The 22,235-nt window shown below is 37.0% G+C and overlaps 2 protein-coding genes across 3 annotated transcripts in view; one reads left to right on the top strand and one right to left on the bottom strand.

The window, feature by feature from the left end:
* Window positions 1-761: 761 nt before the first annotated feature.
* On the top strand, window positions 762-1,550 carry LOC110028008 (flowering-promoting factor 1-like protein 1). The gene has a single exon (XM_020729696.1). The coding sequence runs from the start codon at window positions 973-975 to the stop codon at window positions 1,291-1,293; it is 321 nt and encodes a 106-aa protein (XP_020585355.1). The 5' UTR covers window positions 762-972; the 3' UTR covers window positions 1,294-1,550.
* A 2,286-nt stretch (window positions 1,551-3,836) lies between these two features.
* LOC110027995 (cell cycle checkpoint control protein RAD9A) overlaps window positions 3,837-22,235 on the bottom strand; it is a 41,370-nt gene continuing 22,971 nt past the window's right edge. For both annotated transcript variants that reach the window (XM_020729674.1, XM_020729675.1), the window contains exons 8-9: window positions 4,265-4,302; window positions 3,837-4,172 (exon numbers count right to left, since the gene is read on the bottom strand). In XM_020729674.1, the coding sequence (XP_020585333.1) occupies window positions 4,042-4,172; window positions 4,265-4,302 (169 nt within the window). In that variant the 3' untranslated portion in view covers window positions 3,837-4,041. The remainder of the gene's footprint in view (window positions 4,173-4,264; window positions 4,303-22,235) is intronic.

The following is a 22,235-nucleotide window of genomic DNA, read 5'->3' as shown; positions in this document are numbered from 1 at the left end:
ATCAACCAGCAAAGTTAGGTAAGCATCCCTTAAAACACCATCACATTTGTACACTTGCAAAACCGCTAAATATGTAAATGCTATGACAAGCTTATGTTTTCTTTCAATCTTCCCGCCGGCCGTCAACCAATGTCTTTTTCCACCTGCAAAACTCAATAGGACTGCAATTAAAAATCATTTCTTTTTTCGCTCATTCTACGTGAAATTAAATCCTTTCTTTTTTTTTACTTTAAGTTCTTTTTCTGAAGTTCTGAAAATAATGATTTTTATAATTTACATCCACCAAAATGCAAACTTTAGCAAAATTCATCACATTACCAAAAAGTGTATCATTTGTTCAATTAGCCAAATAACACCTAATAACAAGCTTTCTGTGCAAGGCACCGTAACCTTTTATTTGATGCATGTATATCGAATATTGCAGAACTTAAATTGATGGCCGATTAAGTGATATGATTCCCACCCACCAAAAAGTCCAGCCCATCATCCAATCCCCTCGATTTCATCAGAATACGTATTGTCCTCTGCAATCAGCTTTTGTCTACAGCGATTTTATTCATGATTCCCTGCCAAACAATATAGCAAATAATTCCCTGATATTTTTGGAGATATTAGCTCTCAAATTCTATATGTTTAAAAGTGTTTTTCAGGCCTGCTGATAAATATATACAAAAAAAAAAAAAATTTTGCATTAATTGTTTTTCATGTAATATAATTATTCTAACGTTGTTTGTTAACATCTCAATCAACACATGTAGACATATCTAGGAAGGCCCAAATTTAGCCAACTGATGAGAATCACCTTTGTCTCTAAAGATGTGGATTCCAACCTATATAAACAGCCATTGTCCCCTCCCATTCACTCCACTGCAGAAGCTTCTGCCTCTCCACAAATCTTCCATCTCAATTTACTCTGTTTACTTGCCATACTTTGCTGTTCATATTCTTTGCAAGGAGCTATAATAAATAAAGATGTCTGGAGTTTGGAAGTTCAAAAATGGGGTGGTGAGGCTGGTGGAGAATCCTGCAAACGAGCAATCCTCAACAATGAAACGCAAAGCTCTGCTTCACGTTCCCACAAACGAAGTAATAAGCTCCTACACTTCGCTTGAGCGCAAGCTCATCAGCCTTGGTTGGGAACGCTACTATGAAGATCCTGACCTCCTCCAATTCCACAAGCGCTCCTCCATCGATTTAATATCTCTTCCTCGTGAGTTCAGCCGCTTCAAATCGATGCATATGTATGATATTGTCCTAAAGAATCGTGATTGGTTTCGAGTGATTGATGTATAGGTTATGTGTGCAGTATGAATCAGAGGAGTACATATCGTTTCTTTGTTGATGCTGATTGTTATCTATATTACTGGTGCTTTCTTTGTTTGTGCTATTTGATTCCATCATGATTGTGCATGCTTATCAGTTTTTCAAACATGTAGTTTATATATGTTGTGTTTGTGGTTTTATTTTATTATTTTGCCAGTTCGGTTAGTATGTTGGGGATTGGAGATAGAGATGCATGTATCTCGTGTTTGTAACTTGTGCTTTCATCTTATATTTAATAATAGTATTTGTCCCTCTTTCTATTCATTGATGTACCCTGTCTGCTTCCTTGTTGAATTTGATTTTAACTATATATAATTATGAGAAAAGCACGGTTAATGCAGCAAATAAAATTTCAGTACTGAATACGATTCTTATATTGATGTTTTCGTATATCCATCTACAAGCCCTGACGAGGGAAATATGTGTTCTGATGAAACATTCTTACGTGCAACATTCCTAGCCCAATTGCATGTTGGACCTCAAGGGCTTTGAACCACACCTAATAATTTTCCCAAGGGCTTCATACGTAGCACGTTTGCATGATACAATAGTGTATGTGTGTCTATATATATATGTATTAAAAGAAATGACCTGAGGTTATTATATGAGGCCGGTTATTCCCGATGCGCCTAATAATTCGAGCACCACACCCTTCATCTGGGGTAATCGAACCCCAAATCATAGGGGACTTACAACTGACAAACAGATGCTTGACAACTAATCTGAATACACGACACACACATACACACACATATAGATGAGCATTTATGACTCGATTTGGATGTAGTTTAGAAGACACACATAAGTTTTACCACTAAATTAGTGGGTAATTAAATTGGGACATATTGCTTAAAAGAACAAATATCAAGAAGGTTATATAAATTCAGACAATCTTGTCAGCAGAAGCGAAGCGATCATGCATTTCATGTAAAACTGATATAATAATTATTTGGGCTCAAAATTCGTGCCTGGAGAAGCAAACTCACAGGGTTGGAACTACTGGAAGCTACTCTCTATTTTATATTTTACTCGGAGCGTAGGATAAGATAAGCATGACGTATTAATTATGTCAGATGTGTATACAAAGCCGACCAATAGGAGGAGAGGTGACTCTTAGCCCATCGAGGCTGGCGGGCCAGGCATCACGTGAAGAGGTATCTTCCTGTGTTTTCGGAACGACACGTGGCATTCATATGAATCATGCTGATGACGAATCTATAACAATTGCCAGCCCACGAGCTCCTGGCCCAACCCGTGTATGACCATTCTGGAGCACGTGTGGTGGCAGGGTAAGGTTTTATTCCGCAGTTACCCTTAGTCTAGGTACGAGCTGCCTGCTTAAAACTTCGAGCCTATCACATCCAGAAAAAGTGAATAATCAAACTCAAATCTATCTCGCAAGCTTATCACCTTAACAAAATCTATAGATTTTAACTGCAAGCCATGGGAACGGTTGGCTCCGGATGGGTCAGGGGGCCATGCGGCCCGCCCCCTCTTTCTTCCCTCTTTAAAATTGGATTTTTTATAAGAGTGAATTTAGCTCGAAGATCGTTAATCTAAGATTGATTTGAATTTTAGCTCGTATCGAGATTGACTTGAAATAATCAAAGCCAAACTGCGAGCCAAAATTTTGGATCGATTTTTTTTCGAGCCGACATAAGGTGAGCTCAAAATTATATCATTAACAACGTATGACTGTAAATTTAATAAATTTAGCTCAAAGATAGTTAATTGCTCGAAAATTAATTCAAACTTTAGCACGAATCTAGATCGGATCGAAAACGAGCTGGGCTACGAGCCAAAATTTTGGATCGAATTTTTTTCGAACCGATTTTGATCCAACCGCGGCTCGGCTCGAAATCATATCGTTAACAACCCTATAGAGAAGGGCAATTTGACTTCTTACCCTCACGAAATATCAATTTTGTCTCTTCTGAAATATCATTTTATCCTTCATTACCATAGCCCCTCTTACATTAGGTCTTAAGAGACAATTTGCTCCCCTAAAAAAAAAAAAAAACTGATTCCACCTTACATTAGGTCTTAAGAGACAATTTGCTCCCCTACAAAAAAAAGACTGATTCCATCCCTTGCCACATGTCTCCTCCCTCTCCCACATTGAAATGTCCAAATATTCTTTGATTCATGCAATTGATGTTGCCATCATCGCCATGTTGTCAAATCACGTTAAAATAGACCTCCTCCATGCTCTTGTCATCACTCTCCTACTCAACAAGCACACTTAATAGGTGTCCTTTCATTGATGGGTTGCTCATAAATGCTTCCAACTCGTCGACAAAATTATTCAGTGTAGCAAAGCTCAGTTTGTAGTTCATTGGGCCTAACAAACCTAATGAGCCTGATTGTTCCAAGTAACTCAACTTGTAGGAAAATTTTGAATAGTCCTGTTTAAGTCAAGTATGGGTTAAACTTGCCTTAGTTACACCTTTATTTTTTTTATGACTCAACACTATTAAAAAAGATAAATTATCATAAAGAGCAACAATGCATCATATCATTTTCTTGATCATCATAAAGAATATTCAACGTTCAATTGTATAGCCTAAGTCGTTCCACAGAATAAATGTTGCAGAACAGAACAAGCATGCATGCGCCTACAATTTTATCTTAAACGACAAAGCCTGTTGCTATAACGAAAAATACAAACAAAAACCAAAAAATTGGAGAAAAAAGATGAAATCCACCATTTTAATCTTTTCATTTAGGTGTTGACTGCACATATAGCTCATCTTCATCCTCATCTTCCTCATCATCATCATCACGATCACCGGCACCAAGCCAGTTGCTTGGATGATGCTGCGAAGTAGGATTTCCATTGAGATCTCTGCCTGCAAAGACGTACATCAATGTCATTAGCCCGTCAATGCTTGCATAAGAGATTCATGCGTCACAACAAAAATATGTTTCTTGTTAAATTCACCATGTAGTTCAACCGAATTAGGTGCTTCGGCCTGCTGTCTGTGGTACGAAGTCAAGGAAATTTCTCATAGCAGTCCCAGAATGGAGCTGTTATCAATTAGTTCAAGAATCTCTTTCCAGGAAAAAAATCAAAAAACTGCAGAAATAATTGCTGGTGAAAATAACTAGGGCAACGATTTAATGTCATCAATTACATGACCACGACTACTATTTTCATAGTGGGCCTCATTACTGTTCTAAGACAGAAAATACTAAATTTAAAGGAAGATTTACATACATACCACTCAAATTTTATACATGAAAAGTTGTACTTTTACATACATACCACTCAATGCCAAAGATTTGCGTGGTTTCACATATCAAACATTTGCGTGGTATTACATATCAAACATCTAAACTACAATCTTTACAAAGTTGTATTTTACATTTTCATAGTTATAATAAGGGTATTATTTATGTGATGAAAAATTTCTGTAGTAGATATGTAAAAAAGCAAAATTTAGGTGTTAGATTCATAAATACATAGGAAATAGGTGCATATATGTAAATGCCCTTAGGTGATAGATGAACGTATGACATTTGACATAAAGACAATTAGCACATAACAAATGCTAAAAATAAAAGCTAAAAACAAGGATTCAAAAATGATTGCATGGCTAGACTCAAGAACGGGCAAAGATGACCGCCGTCAAATGCCCATAAAATTCACAATGTAAGTGTTTTTTATTTTCTCTTTTTTCTTTTTCCTTTTTTCACAACAGTAGTGTTCCAGCAAAAGAAGAAAAACTAATTCTACCATGGCACTCCTTGATTATATTTAATTTGCTTCTGTAGATGGAACTCTGATTATTTTTGGATCCAAGCATATCTATGGGCAATACCTGAGCTGTACTAGCAGATTTTGTAAGATCGAAGCAACGGAGAGGACAACAGTAGAGAGAAAAAAAGAGGGAGAAATGAGAGATCTAGAGAGAAGATCGAAGCAACGGAGAGGACAACAGTAGAGAGACAAAAAGAGGGAGAAATGAGAGATCTAGAGAGAGTTCTAAATATTATATTTGCTCTAGTAAAAAATACAGAATATGCAGATGCTCTTTTTTATGCCTTTTACCCACATATTTATAATTTTTAAGAGGCTACAAGAAAAACAATACGAGAAAAAAATAAATAAATATACAAACACACCTTTTAATACGTAGCGTAGATATTGTCTTCAAGGGTCAAAATTGCTACACGAAGAAGCACAAAGGTGGGGTGAGTCCGCAGATCCCCAACAAATCCATTTGCCTTTGGGCAAATTATCTCTAGACTGGAGTCGGCATGATTGAGCTTGGTGAGTTTGGAAGTGCTAAGAGGTACATTCAGATCAAGGGAGAGCCTCCAAGCCTCAAGAATGTCTGACTAAACCTAAGAGTGCCTCTTAAGTCATGGGCAAGGGTTTCATCATATCTTTTCATTCAGATGAACTCATATGTCAGGTATAAATTTAATTCCCCAATTATTTTTTCATCTTTTGATGACTTCAATGACAAAAAAAATCAAGAGAATTAGGTAAACTACTTAATATCACAGTACCAAAAAATTAATTTTACCGCTTAAATTTATTTGGATATACTAGAGTTGTTACTTGTGTTCGAACTGAAAGAGGATTGATCAAATATTTTCCTATTTCTGTTGGATTACATCAAGGATCGGCTTTAAGCCCATATCTTTTTTGTTTTAGGGCCCGTTTGGGACAGCTTAAAAGTGCGGGCAACATTTTAAAAACATCGTTGTCTCGTTTGGTTAGCACTTATTGACTGATCATCCAAAACGCGATTTATATTTTTGTGAAAAACGCGAACCACGGGACGACCCCTGCGGTCCGCATTTTGCGAAACAAATTTTACGAATCCGCCCTCAACATCATTCACTCCTGTGACACTGCCCTCTGACGCCTCCGCTCTCGAATCCTTCGCAATACTCATGCCCTAAGCGCTCCTCTACGATCTGGTTCGTTTGCCCTCTTCTTCTTCGGCATCTTCACTCTTTCGCCATCTTCTTCTTCGGCATTTCGCTCTACATATATATCTTCCCTAGCAAGTCTCGTCTTCCATGTTCGTCGTTTGTAGTCGTTTGGGTTTGATATGTTTATTTTGATCTTTTTGATGTGAAAAGCAGTTTCATCTTTCTTCCATGAAAGTCATTTGCAGTAGTATGACATTTTATTTAGAGGATTTTTTTTTTTTTTTTTTTTCGGGTGAGCGGGTGAGATATTTGATGGATCTGATGATGGATCTGAACACCTGAGGTGTCAAATTAGTGGATCCAACTAATTGCTTCTGGAAATTGGGTGGTTTTGCTCATTTTGCGGTATGTTTGTCATGAGAAGATTTTTTTATTTCCGCTACGATCCAATGGTTTTGTTCATTTTGCGGTATGGTTGTGGCCATGCGAAAATTAGTATGGTTATGGCTTATCTATAAAAATTCACATATTTTTAATTTCCGCTTCTGCTTGTATTCTTTCACTCGATCCTTATCTAATCAAGCTAAATTCGACAATAAAAATTTTGGATTCAACTCTGCACTCTGCACTCGAGTCTAAATTCGACAATAAGAAATTTTTGTACACATGTTTTTCGTAATCTTAAAGATTTAGGGAATTAAAATGTGTTAAAAAAAGGTTTCTAATTGTGTTATACCAATGTATAGACAAAGGATTTTGCTGGTACTTATAATAAGTTCTCCTTTATTGGTTTTTTGATGTCATGACGGAAATATGGAGCCAAGAGGATTTTTTGTTTACCTATGAATTCCAAAGACTGGGCATGCTTAATGCGGCTTTGATGAGAAGATTGTTTTCTCTTTTCCTATAAACGGAGAACATCTTTTCTTAATGTTTCATGAATATTGTTTTCATTAACATGTCTACCACATAAATTATTTATCCTTCAGTTGGGACATTTCTTGCTATGAAAAGAAATATTATGCTCTTATCCGTTAATCTGACAAAACTCAACGAGTAAAGTTAAAGAGGCTAGATTATCGGTCATGTGGGATAGAAGAGAACTATTATATTTTATGATCTATGTTTGAGGGAGGTCGAGGTGGGAAATAAACTCACAACGTATTTTAACAAAGAAGAATGACAAAATATTATAGTTAAATTCAAGGAACTGACCGGAAGAGATTATGATTGGATGAAATTGAAGAACAAGTGGAATCAATTAAAAAAAATTGAAAAATATGGAAAGAACTGAAAAGATGATCAACAGGAATGGGTTGGGATCCAATAAAGCGCACAATAAATGCACCAGAGGATTGGTGGGCTAAAGAAATTACAGGTACATAAATATCTAATATTATTTTATCTTGCATCAAATTTTGCATTGAGTTGAAACGATTTTATTAATAAAAATTTGTTATCTATATCAGGCAGTGTCGTCAGCCAAAAAATTTAAATTCATTGGCATTGATCCAGTTCTGGAGGAGAAACTGAATGGCATGTTCACTGTAGTTGTCGCAATAGGAACTCATGCGTTCACCTAAAATGATCTAGGGTTTGGCAGCTCAGCACATGATATGGAGACCGTGCAGATAGGTGAGTCAGGAGAAGGTCTCAGTCATGTCCACACAGATGTTCAATCCACTAGTGTGCCAAAGCGTCCCAGGGTAGAAAAGAAGAACAAAGAGGTTGCTTGCATCAAAGGCACCATTGAAACACTGGTTGAAACATGTAAAACAAGGTCTTCTCCCTTGCAGGACAACTCAATTGAGGATTGTCTTCAAGTCCTCAATACATATTTTGATGTTAAGACGGACGATGACGACTATATAATATATGTGAAGGTATTACAAGACCCAACCATAAGACAGTTTTTTTATGAAGTTGGAACCGCAATACCGAGTCAAATACTTGTGCTCTTTTATGGATGACAAGTACATAAATATCTAATATTATTTTATCTTGCATCAAATTTTGCATTGAGTTGAAACGATTTTATTAATAAAAATTTGTTATCTATATCAGGCAGTGTCGTCAGCCAAAAAATTTAAATTCATTGGCATTGATCCAGTTATGGAGGAGAAACTGGATGACATGTTCACTGTGGTTGTCGCAACAGGAACTCATGCGTTCACCTCAAATGATCTAGAGTTTGGCAGCTCAGCACATGATATGGAGACCGTGCAGATAGGTGAGTCAGGAGGTCTCAGTCATGTCCACATAGATGTTCAATTCACTAATGTGCCAAAGCGTCCCAGGGTAGAAAAGAAGAACAAAGGGGTTGCTTTCATCAAAGGCACCATTGAAACACTGGTTGAAAATGCAAAACAAGGTCTTCTCCCTTGCAGGACAGCTCAATTGAGGATTGTCTTCAAGTCCTCAATACATATTTTGATGTTAAGGCAGACAATGACGACTATATAAAATACGTGAAGGTATTACAAGACCCAACCATAAGACAGTTTTTTATGAAGTTGGAACTGCAATACTGAGTCAAATACTTGTGCTCTTTTATGGATGACTGAATGTTTAAGTTATTGTATTTTATTTCCTATAGCTCTGTTCTATGTTTCTATAATGGACACTTCATTTCTCCATGGTGGGATTGTTTTTAATTTAGCTTGTATTATGCACAAATTTTATTTTACGCTAGTATCTTCTATATTTTGCCCAAATTTCAATTGTGTAATTTTCATTTTTCCTAGCTAAGTTTTTTTTTTTATTATTATTACTTAAGTTTATAAATTTTTCTTGTATTAATTTTGTAGTATAGATGAAGAAGTCAAACACATATGCACAGTTGCACTTATCATTACCTTGTTGTACTATGACTATCTTAAACGCGTCGACCGAAACGCATGTATGACGTCGAGTCAAATTGGAGATAGATGGGTGGGTGAGTTATTATGGGGTCATCCCACGCAATTTTTCAATATGTTCCGTATGACGAAACAAATATTTCTTGATCTGCTTAATAAACTTCGGAGCCTTCATGGGTTACACGGCCAAGAGAAGTGCTTGCAATAACTCTGTAAATCTTATCTTAGAATGAATCATTCAGAGGTGTTGTGGAGCGATTCCAACATCCATCAGAAACCATGAGCCGGTATTTCGCAGAAGGTTTGAACTCTCTTGTGAGTTTGGCCCATAAGGAAGTGAAGCCCGAGGATCCTACATTTCATTCAATTCCCTCATAAATTGCAAATGACCCTCAGTACATGTCATTCTTTAATGTTTGTCTTGACCATTACATTTGTACGTCAAATTTGATTACATGACAGATAAAAAAAAAATTTAACTGTAACTCCAGGACTGTATTGGAGCAATTGATGGAACACACATCGATGCACGTCTATCTGATGCAGATAAAGTTTCGTACATAGGCCGGTGCGGCCACCCACACAAAATGTTATGGTCATGTGTGATTTTAACACGTGTTTTACTTTTGTTATAGCTGGATGAGAAGGGAGCGCCCACGATAGTCATGTTTTCAAGTTCACTACTAGAAACCTAAGATATGGTTTTCCGTGCCTACTTTCGGGTAATAACTATTTGGTCGACGTCGGATATCCATCACAAAGAGGATATCTAAAGTTTTAACGATATAAGAAATACCACATTTCTGATTTTGAAAGATCTAATGGGGTAGCACGAGGCAAGAAAGAGTTATTTAACAATTCAGGGCGCGGCGTAATCGATAGTGTGTTCGGTGTGTGGAAGAAGAAGTGGGTTATATTAGGGGATATGTCGGCTTACCCTTTTCCAAAACAAGTACAAATAGTCGTTGGCACAATGACACTACACAATTTCATCTGACGCCACCACTCCAAATCAGATGCAGAGTTTACCCTGATATAAAATGATTCACGTCAGATCCCACCTGAAGCATACGAATAATGCGTGGGACGTACTATGCCACACGAAGAAATGAATTCACAAGATGCATACACTCGAGAGGGTGAAGGTGCATCAGAGATGACGGCTTTACGAGAACAAATAGCAGATGAAATCAGTCAATCGTGAATGAACAATTCTTTGTTTATTTTTGAAATTTGATGTATTATTTACTGTTATGTGTTCATTTCTATGTTATTGGGTTTGTGCAAATTTTTATCTTTTTAAGCATGTTAACAATGAGAATTGTTAAGGAGTTAGGGAGTTTGAACATCTTAGTGGATAACTCTTTGCTACACTATTTAATTTGTTTTTCGATTTACAATATCGATGGTAGCTTTAAACATGAGGAGGCTTGTGGGCTTGCTTTAAAAAAGAGGATCTTATGTTTTGCAGAATCTGTATGGGAGTTATATTTTTTTGGGAGTTCCATATGAGTGGTCTCTTTTCTGAATGATTTTCAGTTGAAGTTGCTTTGCAAAAAAAAAAAAACTATGATAATTTTGATGCTATGGCTTTCGTTACATGGTTTATGGCTATACATAGATCGAAAATTCTCATTTGTTGGTATCCTTTGCTGAGGCTCTCATTATTTTTTATTTTTTACTTTAATCTCCAAAAGAAATGCAGTTAAAAGGTCATATTATGGCAGTACTTAGATTTGTATGCTCATAACTTGCACTGGATTATCATAGTTTGTTCCATTTATGGTTAATAACATATGAGGACAATTATGGTGATTTGGAAGGTAGTCATCGATGGTGATTTGGAAGGTAGCCATCCTGTTCAGTTGATCAATAAAGAGATGCTTTATCATAGTTTTGGGATGCTTTCAGTTTTTTGGCTGTAATGCTTTGGTGTTAAATGAGAATGAAAATTGGTTTTTTTTTGCCATAATGCTTTGTTAGCAAAGTGTAATTTGATTTATGGGGTTTTTGATACAGCAGAAGCCTAAACTAACAATTCTTCTATTTGGCTGAAACAGTCCAATGCATATACTGCAATCTTCTACAGCTCAAAGTTGATTTTCTTTGTGGTTGTAGTATTACTTCAGTAGAGATGGCTTTATGTGAGGTGAATATTTATCTCTCTGAAGCAGCTTGGATGGCCCTTCTTTCAAGGCAACCGCTGCCTTCTGTTTTTCGTTTGAGTATGGAAAAGAATTTTTTGGGAGTTATGGGTTTGTTTATGGGTTATGTTGGGAGAAGAATTTTATGGAAAAAGTATATGTTGGATGGATGGTGCATTTCTTTGAAGCAACCTGGATGGCCACATGCGGTTATTCACGTTGGTTATGGGTTATGCTATTTATGGACTGTTTGGTGCCCCAACTTGTTATGATACAAGTTTCAATTTTTTGTTACTTTAAGACTTGTATTAGCTGAGGGTATCGTTTTTAAAGGAAAGTTGTTGTATATTTGGGTTGGTTCTTCACGTTGGTTATGGGTTATGCCATAAGAACCGCTGCTGTATATGCTCGATTATTATGGAATTCTATAACATTCGGCCATCATATATTGGTCTCATTATCTGTTTTTAAAGTTAGGCATTTACTGTTATATTGTATGAATGAATGCAATAAATTATGGGTTGTTGCTTGGACATCATTGTGGTTGTAATCTTAACTGGATGGCCACATGCGGTTATTCACGTTGGTTATGGTTTATGCTATTTATGGACTGTTTGGTGCCCCAATTTGTTATGATACAAGTTTCAATTTTTTGTTACTTTAAGACTTGTATTAGCTGAGGGTATCGTTTTTAAAGGAAAGTTGTTGTATATTTGGGTTGGTTCTTCACGTTGGTTATGGGTTATGCCATAAGAACCGCTGCTGTATATGCTCGATTATTATGGAATTCTATAACATTCGGCCATCATATATTGGTCTCATTATCTGTTTTTAAAGTTAGGCATTTACTGTTATATTGTATGAATGAATGCAATAAATTATGGGTTGTTGCTTGGACATCATTGTGGTTGTAATCTTAACAGTGAGCTTGAGATATGAATTACAGACTATTCATTAGTTCTGTTGTATTCATATGAGTTGATCTTGGTTTTTTTTGGACTTAATTGTTGCATTATTGGGACACAAAATTGAAAGACTGTTTTTTTGGGGGGGGAGGGGGTGGGAATACAGTGTGGTAGCTTGAATATAATCTTGTTTTGTAGTTTCAAAGCTTAGTTTTCTTAAATTATATTTTTACTGCAAAAGAGATGGAGCCTGTTGGTTCCAACACCTGGGAAGTTTTTGAGATGGCAAGCATTTTAGATAGGGTTGCATCACTGTTTGGTTTCAGCATCTCTCTTTCAGTTTGGTCAGGTTATCCTATTCTTACAGTTTCGATCATCCTATATTTGGGAAGACTAACAATTATGGTTTCGAATTACCTGCTGCTTCTACACTTTCTGTAATACAGATGGGGGTTCGAATTATCTGCTGCTTCCTTTTTTATCGAAGCATCCCAGTATATGTTTGATTCATTTGTTCTGTTGCATTGGTTTAATAGTTGTTAGTTGTTTGTTCGTTTTTTTATGGATTGGAAGAAAGTTATCTATTGCTATGGTGCTTAAAATTGAAATTACATGCTTTAAAGTATTTGAAACATGATTTTCTTTCCTTCGAATTACCTGTTGCTTCATTTGGGTGCTTCAAAGTACCGTTGTTTTGCTATGACCTGCTCCTATGTAAATGGATTTGAAATATGATTTTCATGGCATGGAAAAAAGTATTTGAAACATGATTTTCAATTTCAGGGATTGAAGCTATCTGCTGCCTGGTTGTAGTATTACTTCAGTAGAGATGGCTTTATGTGAGGTGAATATTTATCTCTCTGAAGCAGCTTGGATGGCCCTTCTTTCAAGGCAACCGCTGCCTTCTGTTTTTCGTTTGAGTATGGAAAAGAATTTTTTGGGAGTTATGGGTTTGTTTATGGGTTATGTTGGGAGAAGAATTTTATGCAAAAAGTATATGTTGGATGGATGGTGCATTTCTTTGAAGCAACCTGGATGGCCACATGCGGTTATTCACGTTGGTTATGGGTTATGCTATTTATGGACTGTTTGGTGCCCCAACTTGTTATGATACAAGTTTCAATTTTTTGTTACTTTAAGACTTGTATTAGCTGAGGGTATCGTTTTTAAAGGAAAGTTGTTGTATATTTGGGTTGGTTCTTCACGTTGGTTATGGGTTATGCCATAAGAACCGCTGCTGTATATGCTCGATTATTATGGAATTCTATAACATTCGGCCATCATATATTGGTCTCATTATCTGTTTTTAAAGTTAGGCATTTACTGTTATATTGTATGAATGAATGCAATAAATTATGGGTTGTTGCTTGGACATCATTGTGGTTGTAATCTTAACAGTGAGCTTGAGATATGAATTACAGACTATTCATTAGTTCTGTTGTATTCATATGAGTTGATCTTGGTTTTTTTTGGACTTAATTGTTGCATTATTGGGACACAAAATTGAAAGACTGTTTTTTTGGGGGGGGAGGGGGTGGGAATACAGTGTGGTAGCTTGAATATAATCTTGTTTTGTAGTTTCAAAGCTTAGTTTTCTTAAATTATATTTTTACTGCAAAAGAGATGGAGCCTGTTGGTTCCAACACCTGGGAAGTTTTTGAGATGGCAAGCATTTTAGATAGGGTTGCATCACTGTTTGGTTTCAGCATCTCTCTTTCAGTTTGGTCAGGTTATCCTATTCTTACAGTTTCGATCATCCTATATTTGGGAAGACTAACAATTATGGTTTCGAATTACCTGCTGCTTCTACACTTTCTGTAATACAGATGGGGGTTTGAATTATCTGTTGCTTCCTTTTTTATCGAAGCATCCCAGTATATGTTTGATTCATTTGTTCTGTTGCATTGGTTTAATAGTTGTTTGATAGTTGTTAGTTGTTTGTTCGTTTTTTTATGGATTGGAAGAAAGTTATCTATTGCTATGGTGCTTAAAATTGAAATTACATGCTTTAAAGTATTTGAAACATGATTTTCTTTCCTTCGAATTACCTGTTGCTTCATTTGGGTGCTTCAAAGTACCGTTGTTTTGCTATGACCTGCTCCTATGTAAATGGATTTGAAATATGATTTTCATGGCATGGAAAAAAGTATTTGAAACATGATTTTCAATTTCAGGGATTGAAGCTATCTGCTGCCATGGTGCTTAATTTGTTTGGATATATGGATTTATGAAGTTGCTTTGCAACCCGTTCCCGTGTAAATGCAAATATGTTTGGATATATGAATTTATGGACCAAATGATACTATATGGATTTATGTCCTATTAATTTTTTTTAATAATAAATTGTACTGATTTTATTGAGATAACTGTGGAGCAGTTTGAATGGCCACAGAAATTTATTGTCAGCAACCGCTGCCTTCATACTTCAGTAAGTATATTTTCAATATTTCCTCAAATTTTTGACTGATTTATTCTATGTTTATGAACTGCAGGACAATGAGTTTCAGATATTCAGGTAAGTCCAGGAAAGTGATGTGTCGATGTAGGCTACCGTCCTGCTACTCACTTCACGCCAGCTACATAGTTACGGGAGGCAATTTTACAGGTGTCCGCAATGAGCACAAGGACAGGAGGACTGCACTTTCTTCAGGTGGGCCAATAGGGAGTCTGTTTCTATGATATCCAAACTGGACACCACTGCTCAGAATTCGTCGGTATCACAATTTCAGAACACCGCATTCAGTTTGAGTGCTTCCATTTCTACGGTATCCAAGTTGGACAGGTTTGCTCAGGGTTCTGGAGTGTTAGAGTCAGGCAACATGGTCGTGATATGTTGCTACATTTTAAATCAACATTATAATTTTTTTCCTTGTCATTTTAACATATTTTTTTATTTTTTTGTCTCATTTTACTCTATATTAGTATTTGAAGGAGCATTTTACTTTTGTATATGTAACTGTGCTTGTTTAATGTAATCGAAATTATTTTAGTTATATAAATGTAACTCAATTTTTTTATATTTTCTTATCTTAACATTTGATCTTTAATTTTGTTGAGAAAATAATAAATTCTACGTGACAGGTTATTCATTCAACTAAAAAAATCTGCAAATAAACTGTTTACAAAACGCACAAACCAAACAGCTAAACAGTTTATCCAAAACAGGGGCAGAATGGTCATTTATCCAGAATGAGTTGTTTTCTAAACACATAAACCAAACAGTCGGTCAGCTTATCCGGATCAGCTGCTCATCAGCAGATTAGCTGGATAAGCTACAGCTGCCCCAAACAAACCATCAGTTATAGATGGTGTTACTAGACATTTATAGGAGGATGTACCTTGGTGTATGCTTTTTGTTGATAATATCCTTCTCGTGGATAAGATGAGAGAAAAAGCTCAGGAAAATCTTAAATTATGGAGGTCTACATTGGAGTCTAAAGACCTTTTGAGTAGAACTAAAACTGAATACATGGAATGTAATTTTAGTAGCAGTAGCTCTAGTAACAGAAGTGTAGTTTTGGGTGATCAAATTATTAAAGGTGTGAACAATTTAGATATCTTGGGTCTATTGTTCAAAGCAATGGTGATATAGATGGTGATGTTAATAGTAGAATTCAATTTGGTTGGTTGAAGTGGAGGAATGCTTCGGGCCTTTTGTGTGATAGAAAAGTACTGCTTAGATTGAAAGGAAAATTTTATAAGACACCTGCAAATGCTCTATGGCGTTGAATGTTGGCTTTTAAAAGAGAAGCATAATACTAAGTTAAGTGTTGTCGAGATGAGAATGATTAGGTGGATGAGTGGCTTTACACTTAGAGACAAAATGCGAAATTAATATATCCGTGATAGGGTTGGTGTAGCTCCTGTGACGAACAAAATAGAGCAATTCGTTTTTAGATGGTTTGGTCACATTAAACGTCGACCATCTGAAGATCCGAGAGTAGATTGTTTAGATTTGACTTATGTTAAGAAAGGTAGAGGTAGACCTAGGAAGACTTGGGCTTATTGTATAAAAATTATCTTAATTTATTAGAACTAAATGAAAATATGACACTAAATAGGATGCAATAGAAAAAAAGATTCATTTAGCAGACCCCGCGTAGTTAGATTAAGACTTTGTTGTTGTTATTATTGTTGTTGTTGCTGCTCAAATTTATTTTGATATATAGAAAGATGCCCTAATTTATGTCCTTAATTATGATGTCGATGTAACTACTTGCGTGGGAATCTCTCATGCTTATAAATTCCTTTTGCTTGGGGGCTACAACTTAATGCATTTTCTAGTTACAAATCATTTCTTATAGAGTTGCCTTTTTTCAATGAGAATGGTTGGACCGTCAAGTTTCAATTCATTGGAGATGGGCGACTCACCATACCATCTGCAAAGGCAGATATTTTGGAGCACACCCTGCGCAAGGACATGGCGTGAATTTCTTCAAGCTGGGGGTGTAGAGGCTGAATCGACTCACTCAACAAGAAGACTAAAAGGCAAGTTCAATTTGTCAGAATTCAGAATGCAAGGCATCTCAAGGAGGATCTAATTACTTTCGTGACAATGTTCCACTGATGTTCATAGTTTGCACTAGACGTAGGTAGACTTTGTTGCCCAAGGGACTTATTTTTTTCTAAAACGGTAATTAAATGTCTTATTTATGGGATTAGCAACAGCTTATCTTTGCTCTTTCTTATCAGACGGGCCTTATCAAATTAGTCAACCCATCAAGTGAGAAGCAAACTATTATAATTATTAATATATTTCCATTGCAGTTATTATTAGCATTTTATTTACTTCTGTTTTCATATTTATGTAATTCCTATGTGATCTATTTGTGAATTTATGTATAACCCTTCTCCTATCAATGAAACTACCATGCTCTATTCTCAGGTTTCCTTCATAATATTAAAGTCTAGGATCTAATCCTAGCCGCCGCCGGGGCATCTATCTTGCTGTCGGCGCTCCCTGCGGATTTCCAACACATCTATCTTGCTACCGGCACTCCCTACAGGTCTCCTCTGCCGCCCCTCCTTTCCTGAAGGTTTCTCCCTAGAGTTCTCCTCCACCGCCGGCCCCTCCTTCCGCTGCCCTACAGGTCTCCTTGCAAATTTCCTGCAGATTCCCCTGCCTTATAGCAGATTTCCTTCGCCAGGGCATCTACCTTGCAGCCAGCCCCTCCTTCTACCCTGCAGTTCTCCCTACAGATTTCCTGCAGATTTCCTCTGCCATCTAGTAAATTTCCTGCAAATTTCCTGAAGGTTCAGTCGCTGACCTGTTGTTGGTTCTCGCTCCTACAGCGGGAATCCTTTGATGTTTCAGAATACCAACTTCATCTTCAAATCAATTGGAATCAGGGCGGACTCCACCACCGAGCCTCTTTCAGACAAAGTACTTGAGTCCAACAGAAGATCGACAGCGACCTAAATTCCCCCGCAAACCAGAGGACTTGTAAACTACATTAACTTCTTGATCACCACCCATAAACTTAACAGATCTAATTTTCTCCAATGGTCTCAATTCATGTCATTATTCGTCAAAGGACGCGGGAAATTCAGCCATCTAACAAGAATGATTCGTGAACCACTAAAAACTGACCCAATGTATGGTGCAAGGGAAGTGGAGAATTCTATGTTCATGTCTCGGTCGATCAATTCCATGGAGACTATGATTGGTCATTCGTACATGTTTCTTTCATCTACATGTGCACTATGAACGGTAATTCGGGATACTTGCTCGAACGTAGGAAACTCAAGCCAACTTAATGTTTCCAAGAAGATCCGCAAGGTAAAACAGAGATCAAAGGCGATGACCTGGTACTATAATGACTTGGTGGTCTTACGAATGGAATGCAATCTCTACTAAGGCTACACATGAGAGACACTCTCGCGAATCGTTCTCTCTTCCAAAAAATTGTGGAAAAGAATCGTGTGTTCCAATTCCCGGAGGGTCTAAACAAAAATCTCGATGAAGTACAAGAAGGTATTCTTGGTCGGGATCCCCTTCAACTTGTGCTACATTCACTGAGGTACGTCGCGAAGAAAGTCGGAGACTTGTCATGCTCGACACGTCCACTCCTTCAGCCGAACTGTCTGCCTTAGTCTCTAATAGTTCTCAACCCTTCACATCATCATGGGTCAATCACTCCACTTGTGATTGTCGTCACAAACTCAATAATACCTGTGACAAATAATGGAAGCTCCACGGGAAACCAACGAATAAATCTTCAACCAAATCCTTCGTTGCTAAGGGTCTCACTACGACATCTAAATCTAGTATGGCACAACCAACTCCCACTCAAGGCACTCTGGTATCACCCGACTCTCTTAAGAGTCAAATGGAGCAATTAATCAAGCTGCTTAGATCCAATCAACTCTCTTTCGGCCCATCAACCTCCCGCCTTCGCCAAGGTACCATTCATATGACACTTATTTTGTCTCTTCCAGTTAATGGATCATTGATTTATGTATCACAGACCACATGACTGGATGCTCTCAAACTTTCTCGACATATTATCCATGCTCTTAAAAAGAGACAATTAAAATTGTTGATGACTCGTGTAATTTCATTGCTAGTAAAGGGTTGGATGTATTAATATCTAGTTCTAACTCTGGAATTTGTGTTACGTGTACCTCTGTTCAAGTGTAACATTTTATCTGCTAGTAAGTTGACACGTGACATTGATTGCGTTGTTCATTTTTATGTTGATGTTCATCTCTCGGAATCATCATTTGAAGAGGATGATTGAAACTGCTAAGACGGTAATCGGACTCTACTTCCAAGAGAAAGGCAGGGAGAATGAGTACACTTCTTCCAGTAGTTGCAGTTTTTCTCAATCCACTGAATATTTTATTATGTTGTTGCATTATCGTTTGGGTCATCCTAGTTTTTAATATTTAAAACAACTGTACCCATCAATGTTTACTAATAAAACCTTGCTAGCTTCAAATGTAAGATTTATCAATTACCTAAACATCATCACATTCCATTTTCACCCTTATTACACCCCTTCCGCTCATTTTTTACTTATTCACAGTGACTTATGGAGAACCTCTAACACTCCCAGCTACACTAATAAATGGTGTTTCCTTAACTTGATTGATGACCACACTCGAATGATATGGGTCAATATTTTAAAAAATAAATCTGAAGTTGCTGTTACGTTCAAAAAATTTCACTCCATCTTGACCCAATTCAAAATGTCAATTCAAGTCCTCCGAACTGACAATGGCGGTGATATTTTTAATTCTATATTAGGTGGATTTTTAGTAAGAACATCCTCCATTATAACATGTGTAAGGCACTCAATAAAAAGGAGAAGCCAAGAGAAAAAATTGAAATCTTCTTGAGGTAGCTCATTCCATTATGTTTCAATATAATATCTTGAAAAGGTTTTGGAACAATTCGTGTTTACTGCTACATATCTCATCAATAGTGTCCTCACCAAAATTCACATTTTCAGAACTCATTAGCCATGTTGATGTCATGTTTCCCTACCAATCGATTCTTCGGCACTCTTAATCCCAAAGTTTTTGGGTGCATAGTCTTTATTCGGAATCGAGTTAACTTGATCTCAGGTCAATAAAATGTGACTTTCTCTGATACTGCCACTCAAAATGACTATCGATGTCTTGATTCTATCACAAATAAACTTTATGTGAGCATCGATGTCTCCTTCTTGGAAATTGTCCCCTATTTTCCTATCACTGCTTCATGTGAGGGGAGCTACATTGCTTGGATATTATTTCTTATCTGACTCCGGCTGGTATTTCTCAAATCACTATATCCAAGGAGCACTCGGTCCCTCTGGATCCGCCACCTACCAGACAAGTAGATACTCCTCCCACCCTCCGTGTCTATACCCGGTGCACTCGTCTCGATGTTCCTACTCTAGAGCTCGCTACCTCGTCACAAGACCTAAAATCCACTCTGTTTGACATCCCCAACATTAACTATACTCCAAATGAGGTGGGTTCTCCTATTGAGGTATGTGATCAGGCAAGCTCTCCTTATTCCATGACAAAATATATTTCTTTCCACAGTGTATCGTCAACCTCTATTGAGGTATGTGATCAGGCAAGCTCTCCTTATTCCATGACAAAATATATTTCTTTCCACAGTGTATCGTCAACCTACAAAGTGTTTGATATTGTTACTGTCCTGACGTATCATCATCTCCTATCCACTATTGAGGCAACACTAGCAAGCCCCTCCTGAAAAGCTGCAATAATGGATGAGATGAATGCCTTTCAGCAAAATTATGCATGGGATGTTGTGGATCTTCCTCCGAGTAAGAAAGCAGTGGGGTGCCGTTATATTTTTAGCACCAAGTTTAACTCCAATGGATTCTTTGAATGAAACAAGGCACAATTGGTTGTCAAATGCTACTCACAAATAAACAGAATTGACTATGAGGAGACATTTGTTTTAGTTGCTAAATTTAACACCATTCGGGTCCTCCTATCACTTGTTGTGAATGTTTGGATTGGCCCTTGCTCCAATTTGATATCAAGGATGTTTTCCTAAATGAGGATATCTTAGAGGAGGTATACATGTGCCTCCCTCCTAGCTTTGCCTCTACTTCCTCACGGGGACAACTGTGTCGACTTCGAAAATCCCGCTACAGAATGAAACAATCCCCAATGGTCTGGTTTCAGCAAATTCACAAAGGTGGTAGTGGGTCATAAATATTGTCAGATCCAATCAGATCATACTCCCTTCTTTTGAAATTCCTCCAATGGATAAGTTGTTATCCTTATCATCTATGTAGATGATATTGTGCTGAAAGTGACAATCTACCAACATTAGTCTCTAAAAGGCATTCTTTCCTCTTCCTTTAAAATAAAGGACATGGGGTCGCTTCAGTACTTCTTAGGCATGGAAGTTGTTTGGTCATCTCGGAGCATCTGTTTGTATCAACGCAAATATGTGAATGACCTATTTTCAAAAAATAACTTTCTCATTTGCAAACCTATGGTTATCCCAATGGATCTCAATAAAAAATTACTTGATGTTCCCAATGCGGTTCTGGTGAGCAAGATTCACTACTAATGTACTGTGGGAAAACTCATTTACCTCGCCCATAGTCGCCTCGAGATTCCTCCCGCGGTAGAAATTGTGAGTCAATTCATGCATGATCACTATGAGCACCATCTCAAAGCTGCTCACATAATCCTTCACTACTTAAAAGGCACACCGGGCTCAGCATTGTTTTTGTTTGTGCCACACCTCTTGTTCAATTGTTGTTTATACGGATGTTGATTGGGCTGAGTCCGTCCATGATCGACGATCTACCTCAAATTATTGTTCATTCGTGTGGGGAAAACTTGTCATGTAAAAAAGCAAAAAACATTCTGTTATGGCCCAGAATAGTCTTGAAGCCAAGTTCTGATCCATATCTTTGGGTATCTGTGAAGCTCTCTGGTGATGGATCATGCTCTGAGAAATACGTATGACGGGTCTCTGCTCCTTTACAGTTTTTCTATGATGATAAAACTGCTATTAGCATTGCTCATAATCTGATCCAGTAATCCCGAAAATATAGTTGTGCAAAATGTATAAAGTTAACTCCGCTTTGCAACGGTGTCAAAAACTTGATGTGTTATTTTATGAATAAGAAATTTAAGCAATTTATGTAGGGATTCTACGCAAGTATACGTATCGTTATCAAGTAATACAAGATTTTCTATTCAAGCCCCAAATATCGATCCCACGTGAAAGATTTAAATTGAAAATGTAACTAGGAAATTCACAGCAATAAAATAAAAATATTGTCACTAATTACGAATATTTAAGGTATTATCAAAACTAAATTATTAACTACTAACAAATCTGTAACGCAAAGTTTAAAACAGTAACTATCAAACTATGTTTATGTGATGAAGTTATCTAATATGAAAAAGTATCTTTCTCTCTACAATGAGTTTTTTTGTTAAATGAGATTAGATAAATGGTTTAAATCTGTATTGTGTCACATAGAAACAATTTTAATTCTCTATCCTGATTCAGTGTTATATAGAATCATTGGCTAATCTCAGGTTTAGTCTTAAATCCGTGGTTAGGCTGGGAGGATACTGGCTCTCACTCCAGAGCTCACACTTCCCTTCCCCTGAAGGCTAACGCTCAC

This window comes from Phalaenopsis equestris, unplaced genomic scaffold (assembly GCF_001263595.1).
Source record: "Phalaenopsis equestris unplaced genomic scaffold, ASM126359v1 Scaffold000479, whole genome shotgun sequence".
NCBI lineage: Eukaryota > Viridiplantae > Streptophyta > Magnoliopsida > Asparagales > Orchidaceae > Phalaenopsis > Phalaenopsis equestris.
Note: the sequence above shows the minus strand (reverse complement) of the source record. Positions and strands in the feature narration are given on the sequence as shown.

Excerpts from the sequence above, each read along its gene's own strand:
- LOC110028008 (XM_020729696.1), top strand. The coding sequence starts at position 973 with ATGTCTGGAGTTTGGAAGTTCAAAAATGGGGTGGTGAGGCTGGTGGAG.